At 36.9% G+C, this 19,481-nt stretch overlaps 1 protein-coding gene across 4 annotated transcripts in view; it reads right to left on the reverse strand.

Moving 5' to 3' along the window:
* Positions 1-19,481, reverse strand: part of atm (ATM serine/threonine kinase) — a 57,849-nt gene that overhangs the window by 19,403 nt on the left and 18,965 nt on the right. For all 4 annotated transcript variants that reach the window (XM_052576106.1, XM_052576105.1, XM_052576108.1 and 1 more), the window contains 23 exons: positions 18,744-18,908; positions 18,491-18,566; positions 18,240-18,370; positions 18,028-18,142; positions 16,950-17,120; positions 16,687-16,862; positions 14,982-15,225; positions 14,692-14,807; positions 13,671-13,797; positions 13,372-13,571; positions 13,053-13,227; positions 10,851-11,015; positions 10,260-10,392; positions 10,087-10,182; positions 9,529-9,700; positions 9,234-9,375; positions 8,203-8,379; positions 7,909-8,086; positions 7,707-7,818; positions 5,439-5,597; positions 5,181-5,289; positions 3,685-3,773; positions 47-149 (listed from right to left, as the gene is read on the reverse strand). In XM_052576106.1, coding sequence (XP_052432066.1) covers positions 47-149; positions 3,685-3,773; positions 5,181-5,289; positions 5,439-5,597; positions 7,707-7,818; positions 7,909-8,086; positions 8,203-8,379; positions 9,234-9,375; positions 9,529-9,700; positions 10,087-10,182; positions 10,260-10,392; positions 10,851-11,015; positions 13,053-13,227; positions 13,372-13,571; positions 13,671-13,797; positions 14,692-14,807; positions 14,982-15,225; positions 16,687-16,862; positions 16,950-17,120; positions 18,028-18,142; positions 18,240-18,370; positions 18,491-18,566; positions 18,744-18,908 — 3,331 coding nt within the window. The remainder of the gene's footprint in view (positions 1-46; positions 150-3,684; positions 3,774-5,180; positions 5,290-5,438; positions 5,598-7,706; positions 7,819-7,908; positions 8,087-8,202; positions 8,380-9,233; positions 9,376-9,528; positions 9,701-10,086; positions 10,183-10,259; positions 10,393-10,850; positions 11,016-13,052; positions 13,228-13,371; positions 13,572-13,670; positions 13,798-14,691; positions 14,808-14,981; positions 15,226-16,686; positions 16,863-16,949; positions 17,121-18,027; positions 18,143-18,239; positions 18,371-18,490; positions 18,567-18,743; positions 18,909-19,481) is intronic.

The raw sequence follows: 19,481 nt of genomic DNA on the forward strand, positions 1-19,481 counted from the left end.
ACAATTTTAAATTGCAACCATTCTCATAATTTTGCAGAAAATTAACCTCCACTATGCCGGTCTGCCGTGTGACCTCTGGGAGGTTGGAGTGGAGGTCGTATGAAACCAAAGCCTTGTCCCACATGGCCTCATGTTCATATGTTCGAATTCTGGAGACCACAAAGAAAAAAAACAAAAAAAAACAACACTTCTACATTTAGATATTAATTAGTATGAAAGCAAAATAATAACCTGTTAGTTAAAATTAATTAACTAACTTTAAACAGTGAGCAACAGTAAACACAAATGCTAATTTTAATACTTAGCACTAGGGCTGTCACTTTTGTGAAAAAAATCATTTTCGATTTTTAAGACATGAGTTTTCATTGAATCGATTGTAAAATCGATTTTCCATGTCTAAAAAAAAAAAATGTTTCCTTTTTCTACGTCAAATAACGGACGAATGCAAAGAGAGCGCTGGAAACGCAAAAGTCAGCAATATTTCTAATTTATTGGCATTATGTTTCGTGCAGAACAGCAACAGGAGTGCAACATTCTCGAAAAAATATAAGAAAAAATATAAAGAAAAACATCACTGAAGGCTTCAACCCAGCTGCATTTATGATTTAGGCAATTCAAAAATCTCCAAGATTATTTTAAATAAAGATTCAAATCCATTTCAAACAACTGTTCAAAAAAATTAAACTTTATGGACTTGAGAACAGGCCATGTGTGTTTTTTATTGAACGTAACCGACACTTAGGCTAGACGGCACTAGGCAGGCTTAAGGAAATGCACCAAGGCTAGGACAATTACAAATTTATTGGACAGGAAAACAAGTCGATCAATATTTCGGGGTCCAGAGCAGAGCGTTTTTTATTCACTGTATGTCCAACTGTTGAGAAGACGTGCTCCGACCGCACTGATGTCCTAGGGACACTCAGGTACAGCTGCGCAAGGTGGGGGTATTACCGGTCGCTGTCAGCTTGCAATGGTCCTTTTCATAACTCAGAATCTCCTGTAACTAGATGCGTGAATGAGGCGAATTCGCATCTACCGCGCTGCGAGACTTCTAGACACGCGTAAACGCATCTTAACATTGACTTAACATTGAAATCATTCGCACCAGATGCTATATTCGCATTTGGTGTGAACGCAGAGAGGTCGCTTTCAACATCACTGGGTCTTATAGGGCAATAAAATTGCTGGTATTTTATATCTAGCTTTCGCAACGCATACTGCACTTTCGGAATTCTTTATTTTCTTTTTCTGCTTGTTTGTGAGTTTTGTTACATCTATATTATTAAATTGTTTTATTCTTTTAAAATTAATAGTGTACATATTTGGTTAAAATCGATTCCCTATTTTCATTTTCGAAACTTTTTTTGGTTGGACCGATCGATTGTGCAATCGATTTTCGAACTAAAAGTGACAGCCCTACCTAGCACGTTAGCTCAGATAACGGATACAACTACCAGTTGTTCACTCAAAAATCATTCCAAACCTGCATGAATTTCCTTCTTCTGTTGAACAAACAAAAATAATTTTTTTGAAGAACGTTGGTAATCAACAGTTGCAGGTAACCATTTACTACCAAAAAAAAATAAAAAATAGTATAGAAGTCAACGGCTACTAACAACTGTTTGGTTACCAACATTCTTAAAAATATATTTGATTAAATGTGGTCTACTGAGCTCAAGTAATTGGAATCAGATTGTTATAGTACTCAGAAGCACCATCGGCATCCACTTCTGATGAGATTTCAACATGTCTGCATTAAAAGCAGCAGTAGCCTAACATGTCTGTAGTTGCTTGGCTATTAGGCTGTAAGTTAATCTGTAAGTTATTATATTTTGATCAAATAAACTAACTTTGTTGCACTGACACATAATTCATAATAAGACCAGGAATGTGTATTAAAGTAAATAGGGTCAACACTGCTTTATGATGACTTAAGCACATAATCATTCACGAAACAAAAGCATGAATTTGGGTAAGTTGCTTGTAAAGAAGTTTTTGTGTTAAGAGGGTTTTTAAGAAGGTGAGATTCTCAGATAATGACATTTTTTAATTAAAGGGATGGTTGATTGTTTTTTCTAGGCTTGATTGTGTTTACGGGGTGTAGTCTAGCATGTGTTTTCCACATGATTTACCTTCTACACCACACTGTCCCTTCTCCTATGAACGCTCTGATGATTTCCTGGTTTTATGAAGCTCCTCCCTCAGAAATACACAATGGGTTCAGATTGGTCAGCTAGCCCAGTGTGTTGTGATTGGCTAAACTGCCTCTCGTGCAGTCCACAAACGTCCCACCCCTCAGCTCACAGGCATGTGCTCCGGTTGTATTGTAAATAATGGTGTCATGAATAGTGCTCAGTCTGAGCCCGATCGAGGATATTACTGAAGAGGATCGCGCAGAACCTGTGCAAGCACGGCTCTTACATGACATTTCAGAATGGTATGTTTTTAGTTTGTTGCGGTCTCATACTTTTAGATACGCTGTTATTTGTGAATTCTACTGCTTATGTTAGCTTTTAATATACGGTTTTATCCTGATCAAAGCTTTAATACAGCAGAATACATGATTGCGCTGTGGCACGTTTGTAAAGTAATTGTTTACTTTGTAACCGTAAGAAGAAGCGTTTGCCAGCAGGTATTGCACACTACCACAGCAACGGCATAAGCGTCCAAGTAGCTCACTGTAGTCCCTATGAGCTGTATTTGTAGGCATTAAACTGGCATAATTATAAGAGATTGAACTATAAATCATAATTATAAAAAATTGCTGTATCCCGATTTGCCTATTTATACTATGCCCTAAAAGTAATTACTCTTTTTGTGAAGAAAAGTACGTACTTTCGAGTTTGTAGCAGAACAGTAGGCAAGCTTGAGGACATACTATGTCATAACTGTGTCTTTACAGGAGTCTCTGTTTAGTTAGTTGCATTCTGTCACTGTTTAAACTGCACTGTCAATCATCTTGTCACAAAATCCACATTTAATTTAATTTCCTACCGTGCTGGAGAGAATGAAGTGGCACGTTGATCTGCCAGCCGCGGGTCATGTGTTTGCATGAGGCATTTAAAAGTTAATGACGAAACGTCTCATTATAAAAGTTCACAATGTTGCTGCAGATAACATGTAACATACATGACATTAAATAAAACAGAATTTTAATCAGATTAGACTTTGAATATTTATCAATCAAACCACTTTCTGTCCGGCGGCCTCCCATATCCATCACGTTTGTCATTTTTTTACACTTTTTATGCATGTTTGTAGTGTAGTTGTGGGCAATATATTAGCCGTTAAGAGTGTGCATCGATCTGCACTTCCAATTCTACTCTCAAGTAGTAGACCATCCAGCAATCTTTGACAACATACTCTTTTCAACATAGTACGATTTGGGACAGACTAACTCTATTTTCGAAAACTATTTAGAATGGATAGTATGCAAATTGGGAAACAGCAGGAATATCTCCGTTTGCACGGAACAATCAGCGTCATAACTTTGCAGATACTGTTTATGCTCAAACATTACATTAACTAAAGATAGAAAAGTTAAATCACAATCAATCACCCCTTTAATTCATATATCTATGAAAGTTTTGTAAATGAGGCCTGTTGTGCATACAGTAGAGACATATTTACTTTTGTTAAAATACATGGAGTTACTCCAAGATCATTATGATTGGAAGGTCTCACCTAGTCAGAGGACTGATTAACTTGCCTCCTCCACATCCATAAAGGCTGTCAGGTTCTCCAATGCATCTGTACACTTCAATCAGAAGATCCTGAGACAGGAAAATTAAACCATGTACTGTACTTAGTCTTACTTAATAACGCCAGTATTTTACTGCATTTTGATCAATGAAGTACTGTAGAGTGTCTGAGTGGTGCAGAGTTTTAGTAGAACACAGAGTGAAACTGCAGTGAAGAGTAGGGATGTTCATTTTGGTTATTTTTCCTAACCCACAACAGACAAGATTATTTAAAATTAGAATTTAATTAAATTAGAAAGGATAAGTTTCTTTGACCCGTTAAAAATACTAACATTTGTTTTCCGGGGATTAATTTTACATGCACATTCATTTTTTTAGCAGCACACCACAGAACATGAGGATTCACATGGTTATTATATCACATCACGCACCTGAAGTGCTTCTGAGAGGGAAGAAAAACATAGTAAAGTTGTATATATAACAAATAAATAAGCCTATACTAGAAATATATTTTTACTTAAATAATACATTTACACTGTTTACAGAAAATAAACTGTGCAACAAGTAGCCTAGTATGCAGAATTTCATTTCATTCGCGAAAGGAAACCAGACGGCAGAAAGCTGCATCCTATTTTTTTCTTTAGGCTTATTTTACAAAAACCCAGAGATTTGTTTTTATTGTGAAAAGTAAACCATTTACAAAATAGGTTTGTTTCCATTGTTTTAAGGGGAAAAAAAGTGACTCCACCGGCGCCGCGTGTGCGCACAGTTAAGCATTGCTATCTTGACAATGTAGTCTGTTCATTATCGAAATAAAATACAGTCCAACATACGGGAAAAAAAACCCAGCTCGGTTTAAATATGCAGTGAAATCTGTGACGTTAAGTGTTATTCACCGTACCGCCGTTTTATGTGGATATTGGAATACGACGAGTGAATTACATAAACAATAATTTGCCATTCAAATACATCGGGAATATGGAAACATTTGATTTTGATTTCAGTTTCGTTAAATTAAATTCTAATTAATTTTAGCTTAAATTAATTTGTTTTAGCTTGAAATTTATATTGCTGGCTTCTTATATTTTTTTAATTCTGTTAATTGAAAGTATTTGTTGTGGAGTGAGGGGAACTAAAATAGACTAGCTATGTTTACAGTGTTTATTATAATGTTTGTAAACATTTCACGTCGGCATTAAGACTATATTTCTGAATGAAATGATCAAATGCGACTAGCCTATAGCCTACGCGCAGAATATTTTAACCATGCAGCAAACCTTTTTTTAAATATTCTGATAAATTGCTGAAAAAAATGAATAAATGTCTTTTTAAACTGTTCAACTGATTATATTAATCGGTCAAAATTCTTAATGGTCGGTAAGCGGTTAAATGAACATCTCTAGTGTTTTTTATTTTTATTTTGCAATATGCTTTGAGAGAAAAAGAGAAACGGCTGTTGCTCTGATACCCATCACCCACCTGGAGACTGATGCCAGAGTCTTCTAAACTCTTTTCATTCACACTGCTGATGGACAGTGTCTGGCTGCTCTCCTCAAACGTGATCCGTCTCGACGCTCGAGACTGTGACCTGATACAAACACAAGCATCTGGTCACCACACAGCTCTTCAAAATAACTAATGAATCTAGAACACCATGGTCATGATTATTGTACACAGTATTAGGTAGATGACACATTACATGAAGCCCAACAGTAAGCAGAGAGTCACTGGCAGTACCTTCGGGTCTGCTCCATGTTGGATCTGATCTTGTCCACGTAGATCTCAGAGTACAGGAGGGCAGTGAAATGTGCAGAACACATCTGAGCGGCTCCAGCCACCTCCAGATAATTTAGATCCAGCCAAAAATTTGACTCACACACCGTCCCATATTCATTACTTTAAAAATACAACGTCAAAGTTGAATCCATAATTAGTGCAGAGTACAATTTGTGAGAATGTAACAGTGTGTTTTAACTATTTAACAAGATGTCATTACAAATGATCAAAAAAAACAATTGGTAACACAGAAAAGATTCTGCGACATTTTCTGTTGTCGCTCCAATCAGCAAAATTCATCTGATTCATTTCACCTGAGTTTTTCTCAAATAAATTTTAATTTGTTGACTGACAGATGTCAAACAGTGTATGCAGTACATATATCACATTCATGTCTGTTATGCTTTTTTTTTTTAAGTCATCAGCTTTTTGTCCATGATGTATTGTTTTGACTGTTTTCATATTTCATGGTGAAATGACTTATGTCACGATAAAATATTTTATCTTTTCTCAGTAAGCAAGTACACTAATGCATATAATACTTGTAGTCAGCAAGGATGTTAAATTGATCAGAAGTGACAGTAGACACTTGTAACATTTCTATTTTATATATATAAAAAAAAAAATTATTATTCTAAGGAGATTCTTATTTCTAACTTAAACAGGAATAAAGTAACTGATCCGCTGTTGCATTCAAGAAATAAGCAGATTATGTCTGCGATTATCTACATTGCTCAACGGCGCAAATAAATAGACAAAGGATCTCCCAGAGTGCAAAACATTACACACTGGATAGTTTGCCAAATATGCAATGAAATCTCATAATTACAGCTTTAACTGAGGTGCTATTGCGTTCATTTGAGGGTGCTTAGTAGGGCTGTCAAAATAGCTAAATTAGAATTTTGCAATTTCAGTTAGGGGGAAGCTACGGATGAAAATCAAAACTATAGATTACTTTCACTCTAACACAGCAGAACACAACAATGCTGCAAAATGTAGTTATTTTTCTTACTATCTATTTATCTACCTATTACTCTGATTATTTAAACCAGATGTGACAAGACATTTCTGAGCTACATTTAGCATTATTAGCATTATTAATCTGTATAATATAGCCTGTATATATATGTAGCCCTTATTATAATTGGGAAAATTGTTGTTAAGATGGCTGGGATGGAACTAACAGTTTATATTTCTTTTCTGCTCAAGATGAGAATGTTTTGACTACTGTAGCTACATTGTTTTTAGTAGGCTAAATACTGCTTCTATGTAAAATATTAAAATAGTATAGATTTCTGGAGGAAAACCCTGAACTTTTTTTTTTTTTTGCCACATGGTTGCATGTATCTAAATGTAAAAATACAATACATGTCAAAATGTATTGATTGATTTATTGATTGATTTTTTTGTCCTGGCCTTTGCTTGGAAGACAATACAAAGGCTGTGCCTCTTGTAACTTTAATGAATACCCCTGACTTATATCATATAGAAATACTTTATTTGTATGATTTTGTAATATCTGTCTCAAATATTTCCTTGGGTGTCATGGTAGATCTGACTCTTATTATAGAATTTGATTACAGAAAAAAGGTTCTGAACATGGTAATGGATTAAAACATATAAATTATATAAATTACAGGCTGGATGTACATTAACCTTACATCTTAACACCTCTTTAAAAAAAAAGAAAAGAAAAAAAAAAGATCACAGATAATATATTTTGTCTATAGCCTATAAAACAGCTGCGTAAATAGGAAGATTTCAATGCATGAGGATTATGAATGGGATTTTTTTAGTGAACCATTAAATGACTTGACTCGGTCTCGTGACCAAAGACGCGAGACTTCACTCAGACTCCAGAGACAAAGACTTCAGACTGAACTCGGACTCCAAGTTAAAGACTTGTGAACATCTCTGGTGACACCTACCTCGTCATCGCATCATGTGTGCCATTGATAGGGCTGCCTGACACACTCCTAAAATGTCAATGTAAAGTTTTTGCATTCAAAGGTGGATTTTTATTTTAAATTCGACATATATTGGAAATTCTTTTTTCTTTTTGACAGCTCTCGTGCTTAGCATCATCTATCACCCTGTAGAACCAGGCCTGAATGATAAATGTGACAGCACCTATACTTGCAGCACTGGCAATAAGTGTGAAAGCATATTCAAAAATAACATCTAGAATTATATACTGCTTTGGATCCATAGAATGAAAACTTGTCCAACCTTCCAGGTGCCACGGGGCGGCTCTGTTGCCTGAGATAGTCTATGACTGCCAGCATGCTGCGGAGTGAGGTTTTGTCTACCTGGCTCTGGTTGCCAACATCAATACTGTTCCCTGTTCAAACAGGAAAAAAAAGAGACATTGCTGCAGACCAACCTTTTATATCACAGTCACCACTTCAGCTCCTATCAAATAGCTTTGCACCTGAATCAGAGAGCATGGGGGTGGTGGGGCGGCTGGTGGGGGTGGAGGGTCTGCGGCACTGACTGAAGAAACTCTGGATGTGTGTGGATAACAGCTGCCTCCAGGAACCATCCACATCTCCCAGAAGAATATCATGAACAAAGAGTGGCAGCATCCTCTGACAGAAATCGGTTTTTACCTACAGCAGTAAAAGAGTTTTTCACTCAGACTCTGTTTTCCATGTGATCTGAGACCATTATAAACCATTATAATGGATCCTCAAAAGACAGCATGGCTACTATTTCGTCAGTGTACCTCGCATAAAGGTCTGGTGAGGAGCAGAGCCTCATTGCGGACACCTCCACTGTCTAACAGAGCCATAGACAGGTTCTTTAACCAGTCCTTGTTTCCACCAGGTTGCACTAACCACAGTTCAGAATTGTCCAGCCTATGTCTAGACTCTGAGGTCACTTCCATACTCACGATGGTCTCCTGTATAAAAGAAGAGATTAATCCTATAAGGCAGTTATTCCCAAACCTGTCCCAAGACCCCTGCACATTTTGTACGTCGCCATTATCTAACACACCTAATTCAATTCACCAGCTCATTAGTAGAGACTAGGGCTGCACGATGTGTCGTTTAAGCATCGATATCGCGATGTACGAATCCACGATAGTCACATCGCAGGATGTGCGATGTTGGCTGTCGTGGTTGATCCGTTATTCATTAACTGTACGGGCCAGCTGCTCCCCAGCCCTTGACGAATGTGATTCGCGGAGCACGCAAAAGAGAGAGAGCGAGAGAGAGAGAGAGAGAGAGTGCGAGAGTGCGCGCGTGTGAGAGAGAGAGACAGAGCAAAAGAGACAGAGCGAGAGAGAGAGCGAGCTGTCTTCAAACAACACGAGCGCTGTCTTGCTCTCTCTCCCTCGCGCATATTAATCAATTGACATGATGGTGTCGATGTTTAAATCATTTAAAATGAGAACGTAAGTGTGCTCACCCCATTTTTGTTTGTAAGAAAAAATTAGATTAGATTTCATATCGCAATATATATTGCAGAAAAATAAAATATCGCAATGCCATTTTTTCCCAATATCGTGCAGCCCTAGTAGAGACTGCAATTTGGTGCGCCAGACAAGAAAGACACACTAAGTGTACAGTAATGGGTGGTCCCAAAAAAAATGACAGTTTTGAGAAGGAATGGACCACTTTATGCATAACTTTTTTTTTCTACAAAGATTCTTTTTGATGTCATTCACTCATTTGATCATTAATGGTTTCGCAGTTCACAAATATTTAGCATGCAGTTGGAATCAAAAGTGTTTTGCCGATGTGAAAGACTTGCCCTCTTCTTGGCAGAGCGGAAGGGGTTTAGATATGCCAGCAGAGGGTCCCTTTTGATTTTATACATTTCCCCAAATTCAATCCCACACTGAGTGGCCAATATGTCCTTCAGACATATCCCAGCAGCCTGACGCACTGCAATACTGAAATAAAAAAGATAAGACACAGAATTATGATCTAATTGGTGCAAGCACTTTCATAATTATTGCTATCAGAAAGCAAAGTCTAGAAATAGTTTCTTGATCTAAGGACAGTGTGAAAGTGTAAGATCTGATAATTAAGTTGTAATGAAGTGCCTGTGATGCGTGAGAGCATTGTCCATGCAGTTCAGGATGATGAAGATCCACTGAAAACGAACGTCAGGAGACAAATCGGCCGCTCTGGCATACAGCTGGTCTTTCCCATAATGCAAGGCAATGGATGATAAGTCAACTGGACCAAGTTCTCCTAGGCACCGGCCGGCAGCCTCTGAAGAGTAAATGATAAATAAAATAAGAAAATAAACATTTGGAAAAGTGAAAAATAAAAATAAAAATACATAGGCGACACAGGTTATTTAATTAACGACTAAATCGAAATTTCAACAGATTACAAATCAGTCTTTTTGTGCAATCAGAATCAGAAATGGTATTGGTGTATAAGTCGGAATCATTTTAGTAATTTGTCTCCAATAAAAAGCTCCACCTGTCCTCCAGCTGATAATATAAACAGTAAATTACGGTTCACATAAAAAAAAAAAAAAGGATGACAACACATCCTTTTGCAATTTCATCATACATCAACACGTCATAAAAACTGCACTCGTCATGCCAGTTCATTTCTTATATTGCATGTCAACACTGAAAAGCACTTACTCAAGATGTCTCCTCCACCAGGATGGTTCGCTGCGATTTTGCAAAGCTGAAGAAGGTTAAGAACCAACTTAACCAAAATACAGCTGGCAGGATCAGCTAAACAAACACAGATATCAGATATGGACATGAAGCATTAGGACACTACGATTGCATAAGAATAATATGATTCTGACCATGGCATTCTTTCAAGAGTTGTCCTATCTGCTGTTTATGGCTGTGAAGTTGCCTTTTTAGATCTTTCAACCCTTCCAAACGGGCCAGGGGCAAAGAATCACAGGATGTTACTGACAGAAAATGCTCAATTTCCTGCAAAAGACAAAAAAACGGGAGGGAGGAGCAGAATTGTCAATGTTTAGGCATATCTTGCATCATCTATGTCAATTAAATCTGAAAAATATGACCATGAAACAATTACTTCAATTCAACTTCAACTTAGTTCATGATAATCCCACAATGCAACAGATGGACATTTGATGTTAAATAACATATGAAAGTTGCTCTATTTTTTTCCTGTTATATTGGTTTTCCTTTTATTTATTATATAATAAAAATAAAAAAACTTTGCTATATGTACTGCATTGGACTGACTGAGATTTGTCATAGCACTTGCACATCATCATTGTTCTTTTGTTGGTTTTGATTGCTTCCATTGTCCTCATTCGCTTTGGATAAAAGCATCTGCTAAATGTCTAAATGTAAATGTAATGTAAAATGTAAATAATGTGGGTCTATACAGCATTTCTGAAAAAGACTGTAATGTTGACCTGTCTGAGAGTGAAGGCTCCTGAGCTGTATTTGAGAGCGTGCTGGGCGGCTCTCAGATCTCTAAAGTGTGCTCGGTCTGGAAAAGGCTCCAATAGGGGTATGGCATTTCTCAACATGCTGTTCTCCGGGTTTTCAATCACCAGGAACCTTAGTAGACTGAGGACCTAAAAGCATACAATGTGTTATAATTCCCTGCTGAATAACCAATCAAATCACATATGAGAATAGGGCTAGGAGACATATTTACAATAAATGCATTATTATTCTGTTAGTGATATAAAACTAACCAACATTGACTTTAAATCAGTACTGCAAACCAGTTTTACATTCTTGACTTAAAACCTTAACATCAGAGATAACATTTAGAAATAAAATCAGTCTTCAGTAAATCAGTTTTTTTTTTTTTAGGTTGACATTTTGACACACCATCATTTTTCCATTACTTTTTCTGAATGAGAATTAAGAATTAATTTCAGATTAGACTTTTACATGTACTATATTCATGTAAAATATATATTTATTGCATTTAAATATTTTTTTTTTTAAATGAAGTAATTCCAGAACAAATACATAAGTATAATAATATAGAGACATCAATATCATGAAAATATTAAATAATTTCCTTTAGCTACAATGCACAGCCCTGTAAACACATATACACAGAGGACAACTTCTCTCATTAATTTAAGGTGAAAGATCAATGTGAAAACACACTAGAACAGTAGTAATATGAATAATTCTATCCTAACCTTCTGAAATGCCATGGTTTGAAATCGGGAGAATTCGCCCCTTAACGGGAATCATTGTGTGGTCTAAACAACTAAAAACAATCAACTTAAGCGCTGCTCCTGCTTGTTGAGTTTAAACCCATCTGTTATCTATACAGTTATTATTTTATATTCAGAAATTGATCAAAGATCATTCTCTTTATAATTGTTGGAGCAGTGATTGGATTTCTGCATTTTTGCCGAATCTCTGATTATAACCATTGAAACGGTTTACACTGATCAACGGATCTCTTATTTACATTGTGTTTTCACTCAGTAGACATGACAGTCCCTCCAGAAAAACGTGATTATGCGATCGCATATTTAATGCATAATCAGCCAAAGGCCGCATATTTATGCGGGTTTGCATTTTTTCAAATACGCCGCTCTTTTGCGGAATAAATGGCCGATTTCAGAAAGCAAAATATGCGGGGCTAGCATGATTTCATAATCCCTGTATTTTCATTGCAAAAAACTCACATATATATTAGCAGAAAGTTGAAAAATGTTGCGTTTACTTCACACAAGTAAAGCGCCATTTCCCCCCTATTGCCATGGGAACCTTATGAAGTGACGTAATTACATGACGTGAACATCATCTGCAAACCCCGCGGTGAAACTTGGGTGAAACTTGAAGCGTGCAAATCATTCTTATTTGGCAACAAAAATAAGCGCAGAAAAACGCGCGAAGCAGTTTCCCGATTTGTTACATGACAGTGGAGCCAAATTATATTGCGAGAACTTGCGAAAACTGCGGTTTGATGAAATAGAGAAAAAAAAGGTGATTCCCCCAACACCCCCTTATCACTAGGCTACTAACACTGTTGTAGTTTCATTCAGAAGTTGATGCAACTTTACAGTTGTACGATTGCACTTTTTTTGTTACAGAACAGTACTAAAAACTTACAGTTGTAATTATATTAGTAGTATGTAAAATAATTTACGTTGCAGTAAGAGATTGCAACTTAAATATTCTGTGATTTAGTATGCTCGCTTATCATAGGAAGTAATAAGAAATTACTCTTTAAAATTAAGGTAGTAGCCTAGTGAGAAAAAGGTGTTGGGGGAATCACCTTTTTTTCTCTTTTTCATCAAACCGCAGTTTTTGCAAGTTCACGCAATTTCATCGCATAAAGTTGCAAAAATATCCCTCATATTCCATCACATTTTTTAAGAAAACATGCCGCAAAATCAAGGATTTTTGCCCGCAACAATCACAAAAAAAATCTGTGTTTTTCTGGAGGGACTGACATGACTGTGTTCAGCTGCAGCCTTGATATGAATGCTACAGGAGTAGATCTAAATATAATGCAACAATCAACACATTAGCTTCATGATTAGCTAAACTTAAGACCTCCTTTAATACATTATAACATAACAGCTTGTGACCTGAAGTTAACACTTCATGCTCATTCATTCACTCGTCCCTCTCACCTGCTGAGATATGGCAGACTGATCCGTGACCTGTGCTGTGAGAGTACCAACAATAACCTGCAGGTGGCTCTCTAGAGCATCATCACAGTACTGGACCGCCGTCTGACAGACCAGAGACAACAAGTCACAACACAGGGACAGACTCCGAGCGGACACCTCATCCTGCTGACGTGACCTACAGCAGAGAAGAAGCCCTCATAACATGAACCACAGACCAGTTTACATTTAATTGTAATAATGGTGTTAAAATAGTGTTTAATCATTTTGGCCACCACTATATATACCCCTAAAACATCCCTAATTGTGTGTGCGCACAGACCTGCTGTTGATGTGGTGAATGAGTGTATAGATGATGTCACGCAGCACAAAGGCCCAGGCTCCGCCCAGCCCGTCCTTCACCTCTCTGAGCAGCAGGCTGACGAACAGGTGGTACATCATCAGTATGCGGTGCCTCTCGTAACCGTTGGTGGTCTCAGCAGCCTTCTGACAGATTGCTATGAGAATCTTCTGAATGGACATCTGAAACATGCACGACACAGATGGACGCAGGAGTTTTATAAAGAAATAAGCAGATGCTCAGGTATAAAATGAATATGCAAGATTGCGTGGGAGGCTCACAGGAGTCTTGGACAGGATAGCCACCAGAGACTTGTGAGTGGCACTGTGGCATTTGCTCAGGTAGTCCAGCGTGGCTCTGATCACATACGAGCTGAAGAACGGTGGGTTTGGAGCAGGATCCAACTCTCTGATTACAAAAATTAAAACATGTTTGTGAAATTTCTTTTGTTTCCAATAGGGTTTCCTATGCTCGATGGTACAAAAACTGAAATAGCAAGATAAGATGGAAGCCCGTTTCCGCCAGGTAATAAAATATAAAACAAGGTAATTGTGACTTTTTATCTTGCAGTTTTTCTGAATCGCAATTGTGAGAAAAAAAATATGAATTGCGAGACATGAACTTGCAATTGTGAGAAAAAAAGAAAGACAGAATCACGAAGTATAAATTCACGATTGCAAGAAAAAAATTCAGAATTGCGACTTTATAACTCACAATTTTAACTTTATAACAATTTTGGATGTATAATTTGCAACTGCATGTTATAAAATCAGAATTATTCTGAGAAAAAAAAATCTGAATTGTGAGATAAAAATTGAGGTGTTTTTCCATAGAAAAGAGTTTTATTATCACTAATTGCTTTTCTTTTTACATTTTTATTAATCAAAGAAAAAAGTATGACAGATTCCAAATATATTAAGCAGCACAACGGTTTCAAAATCAGCATTTTAAAATGATTTCTGAAGGATAATGTGACACTGTAATGGCTGATGAAAATTCAGAAATAAATTATATATCAAAGCATAATAAATAGGAAACCAATATTTGAAGTTCACAATACAACAGTTTTTTTCTGTATTTTTCTCTGTCTTGATCTCCATTAAAAAACATAAAAAATCTTCCTGATCTTAAATATTTGAATGTCAGTGTACCTGTAATAGGACGGCACATGACAAATGAGATACAGAGAAAGATTTTTACAGAATGTTTCAATTATTTGATCTATTTTATCTCAAATGGAAAACAGAAGTATATTCCTCATGATATAATCCCTTTGATCTGTTATATGGCATGAAAATATACCCAGTAAATTTCTGTAGGTCTCCTCCACCCGCTGCCGCCCCTTCTGTCTCATGCAGTGTCATTAACAGCTCCACCACAATGTCAGCCAGGTTGTTGCAAATCAAACTGTCAATTTGCTGAATGACAAAAAATAAGTTGTAGAAGATTTCAGTGCAAAGAACACATTTATCTGTGTGTGTATAGAAATAATTCTTGAGCTGTGTAACACTTTTTAACTCCATCTACAGAAGATATAAGCCAGTCTAAGTGTAGATCAGCACTGTACTAAAACCAGTTATGTGCATCCTCACCTGTTTTCCCAGGCAGTTGCTGTTTGTCAGTATATCATACACCCTGTGAGCTTTCTCTCTCTGCTGAGCCACATGGGTGTCTTGCCCAGCGAGGGCAAAGTGGGGCAGGATGTTGACCATGATCTTGGGAAAGCAATTCGCCAGCAGCTGCTTCCAGTCCTGATCCAAGTGAGCGCCGATGGATTTCACCTCCTCGAAATCATTCAGGAAGACCAGGTGTGGGATCAGCACATGATAGGATGACCTGAAATTTGGATACGTAATTACAATATAATTACAGGAGAACCCCTATGTAAAAGTTTTCTGAAAAGTGATAACTTGACATTAAATAAATGGTCCTAAAATAGACGACTTATACTACAGTGGGGCTCGAAAGTTTGTGCACCCCTTGCAGAATCTGTGAAAATGCGAGTAATTTTCAAAAAATAAGAGAGATCATACTAAATGCATGTTTTTTTTATTTAGTACTGTCCTGAGTAAGATATTGTACATAAAAGATGGTAACATTTAGTCCACAAGACAAAAGAATTGCTGAAATTATTAAAATAACCCCACTCAAAAGTTTGGGAACCCTTGGTTCTTAATACTGTGTGCTGTTCCCTGATGATCCTCGACTGTCTTTCTGTTTTGTGATGGTTGTGCATGAGTCCCTTGTTTGTTCTGAACAGTTAAACTGAGCAGCGTTCTTCAGAAAAATCTTTAAGCTCCTGCAGATTCTTCAGTTTTCCAACATCTTTACATATTTGAACCCTTTCAAGCAGTTACTTTATGATTTTGAGATGCACCTTATCACACTGAGGACATTTGAGGGACTCAAACACAACTATTTAAAAAGATTCAAACATTCACTGATGCTCCAGAAGGAAACAAGATGCATTAAGAGCTGGGGGTGAAAACTTTTGGAATTTGAAGATCAAGGTAAATTGTACTTAATTTGTGTACCGGGAAACATACAAGTATCTTCTGTTGCTTACGAAGGGCAGAACTAAATGTAAAAAAAATGTATTTCAACAAAATAAGACAAATTTGGCCATCTTCATCGTGTTCAAAGGTTTTTTTCAGCTCTTAATGCATCTTGTTTCCTTCTGGAGCATCAGTGAATGTTTGAAACTTTTTAAATAGTTGTGTTTGAGTCCCTCAAATGTCCTCAGTGTGAAAAGATGTATCTCAAAATCATAAAGTCACTGCTTGAAAGAGTTCAAATATGTAAAGATGCTGGAAAACTGAAGAATCTGCAGGAGCTTAAAGATTTTTCTGAAGAACGCTGCTCAGTTTAAGTGTTCAGAACAAACAAGGGACTCATGCACAACCATCACAAAACAGAAAGACAGTCGAGGATCATCAGGTAACAGAACACGGTACTAAGAACCAAGGGTTCCCAAACTTTTGAGTAGGGTTATTTTAATAATTTCAGCAATTTTTTTGTCTTGTGGACTAAATGTTAACATCTTTTATGTACAATATCTTACTCAGGACAGTACTAAATAAAAAATAACATGCATTTAGTATGATCTCTCTTATTTTTTGAAAATTACTCACATTTTCACAGAGTCTGCAAGGGGTGCCCAAACTTTCGAGCCCCACTGTATATATGCAATACATCATTACTTTTGAATTAAGATAAAATATGACCAGCACGTTTCCATGAGATTTGCCCTAGTGACCAGTCCACACATGTAAACAAGATCATTATAGTATCATATACCTGTAAAACTCTTCCAGACTGCAGTAGTCCAGTAATGTGTAGGGGAAGGACTGTAGTGTGTAACTTGCATCGGACTGTTTTTGGTTCAGCCACTCGGCCACTAGATAATACAGGTGTGCATGAATTAAACTCTTAGAGTCCCTGTACCCAAGTGACCGGGACACACCTCTCAGCACCTGCAGGGGTCAGAGGAAGTTCTTCAATTCTCTTTTAATGGAGTATAGTCAGGAACATCTGAACATCGTTACATACTGTATCTCGACCTTTTTGATTAGCTGCTCATCAATGCTGTTCTCCTTGTAGGACTGAACGAGTGCAAACAGAGCTTGCTTCTCACACACAGGACTGCAGGACATCACCATCGAGACACTTTTCAGCAAGACTGCCCGTCGATTAAAGGTCTCGTCGGGTAGGTCTTCTGAAGGACAGTTTTTCTGTTGAAGAACAAAATGACAGAATGACAGGCAGAAGGGATTTCAAACATGAAATACATAAACATAAAATAAAAAAATAATAAAACAAAAATACTGAGATGTTTTAGTTTAAATTTTATTTCTGTTTAATTACTTGGAAAACGTATGTCCTTGAGAAACTGATTGCTACTTGACATGGTTTAAATTTAACATTAATAAATGTACAGAATTTATTTTATATGTACACTAATATGTAAAAATAAGGGAGTATGCATATTTGTTTTTGCTGTGGCATTGATTTAAAACTTATATCGAGAATCCTGGAAATTCACTGGTATTGGTACTGACATTTTGTTATAACAACCCTAGTTTTTTATTTGATTGGTTACATCATAAATTACTTTCACCTAGTTCTGAGAATATAATTACTATTAAGACACCTTCTTTATGCCATCAAAAGTTTGCAACGATATAACACGACAGAGAATTCATAGCAATCAATTGACACCATATTTAACTTTGATTACAATTTTGTAACTTCTGACAGTGTAAAGCAAAAGGCTGATAATTATCCAAAATAGTCTTTAATTATGATTTATAATAATTATAAAAACTCATTATTAGGGTTTACATGCAAGTGCCGATGCAAGAAAACCACTGGATGTTTCTCAGCACAATAATCTTACACAATGTTGACAAAGAATACAAACTGAAATCAGAGAGACTGGAGTAATGCTTTATTACGCATAGTTTGGCTACGTCCACACTAAGCCAGATCTTTCACTATCCAAACTTTTTTTTCCCCCTCGCATTAAGAAATATCTGCATCCCCACGAAACCAACACAAAACGATGTCGTATACATGCCATACCAGCCAAAAAATATGTATGGTTGAACTATCAGTCAAATGAAGGTAAAGGAGTTTTACCTGCCCCCTCATTCCTTCCTGAGCCTTGAGGTAAATATTCTCAAAGGCCATCTGCTGGTTCTTTAGCGGAAGCATCATCGTCCCACTGCCATCCGGTCCTTTTGTAAGGAACAAGCTAGAATTGAAAAGTTCATGTGAATAATGGAAGACCAGTTTCAAGTGAATTAGATTAAATTAGCTTTTACAGCAAAATTTGGTTAAGCTCAGCTAACCTCTCCACGGACAGTGCTGCCAACATACACACGTGGTGATGGGCATCTGCTAAATGAGAGGAGAGAACCACAGAAACCGGCAGCACCTCCTCCCGCAGTGTTAGCTCCGCCCACTTACAGCACGGGTCCACCTTATAAAACATGAAATATGACGTAACTGACTGTTATTTAATAGTAATAGTATTATTACAATAGCAAATTAATAATGTATTGTACTATTTATACTAAAATAAACATTACACTGTACTTACCTCCAGCAAAGCCAGTAAACATTGCCTTAGTGCCACTCTCACAGCTGAAGTACATTTGCCAGATTTACCCAAGATGCTGTACAGAGAAAGTGAATATAACTGAACCTAAAGAAGTTTTTAAATAATCTCTATTCGTCGTGCCTAACAACACCCATTAGCGGCTATAAATTCACTGTCAACTATGACTTCTTGGGGCTTATTGCTTCAACATACCACAGTACTATCATTGCACATTATATCCTCTGTAGCTCACCAGAATCCTGATATGACTTTGAGCAGAGCTCCTTTGATATGTGCCATCTCATCTTCCTGCTGGCTCACAGAAGGAGTGCGGCCCAGGCAGCGGATGGACGGCAGCAGAGAGCACAGGATGGCAGCACACACCTCCTGGTCTTGCCGATATAGAGAACAAACATCTCTGTATGGAAAACCAAAAGACATCGCAACAAAAGTTATTGGAAACGTTACTTACATTTTGACACCCAAGATGTAGATAAGTGTGTCATTGAAACGGATTTGGAGAAATTTTGCATTTCACATCACTTGCTCACAAATGGATCCTCTGCGTGGAATGGGTGCCGTCAGAATGAGAGTGAGAAAAAGAAAAAACTCACACTATAATCCATCAATTTAAATGTCTTATGAAATAAAAAGCTGTGTGTTTATAATAAACAAATCCATCATTAAGAGGTTTTTAACTCCAAACATTGTTTCTGGCTAAAATAGCCCTCTAAAATAAGTCCCCTATCAACAAAATTGCTTTCTCCAGAGAAAAAAAAAATGTCTTGTCTGAATCAGAAAAGAAATATGTACAGATCAAGCACGATTTACAAGCAAAAAAAGCAGTCCGAAAAGTTCTAAACAAATGTATTGGTGAATTTTGATATGACAGGACAACAGAATGGACTTTTTAAATTGACTTTTTCCACTGGAGGAAACGATATTATGGATTATAAACTATTATTTTGGCCAGAAGTTGTGAGAAAAAAAA

This window comes from Carassius gibelio, chromosome B15 (assembly GCF_023724105.1).
Source record: "Carassius gibelio isolate Cgi1373 ecotype wild population from Czech Republic chromosome B15, carGib1.2-hapl.c, whole genome shotgun sequence".
Taxonomy (NCBI): domain Eukaryota; kingdom Metazoa; phylum Chordata; class Actinopteri; order Cypriniformes; family Cyprinidae; genus Carassius; species Carassius gibelio.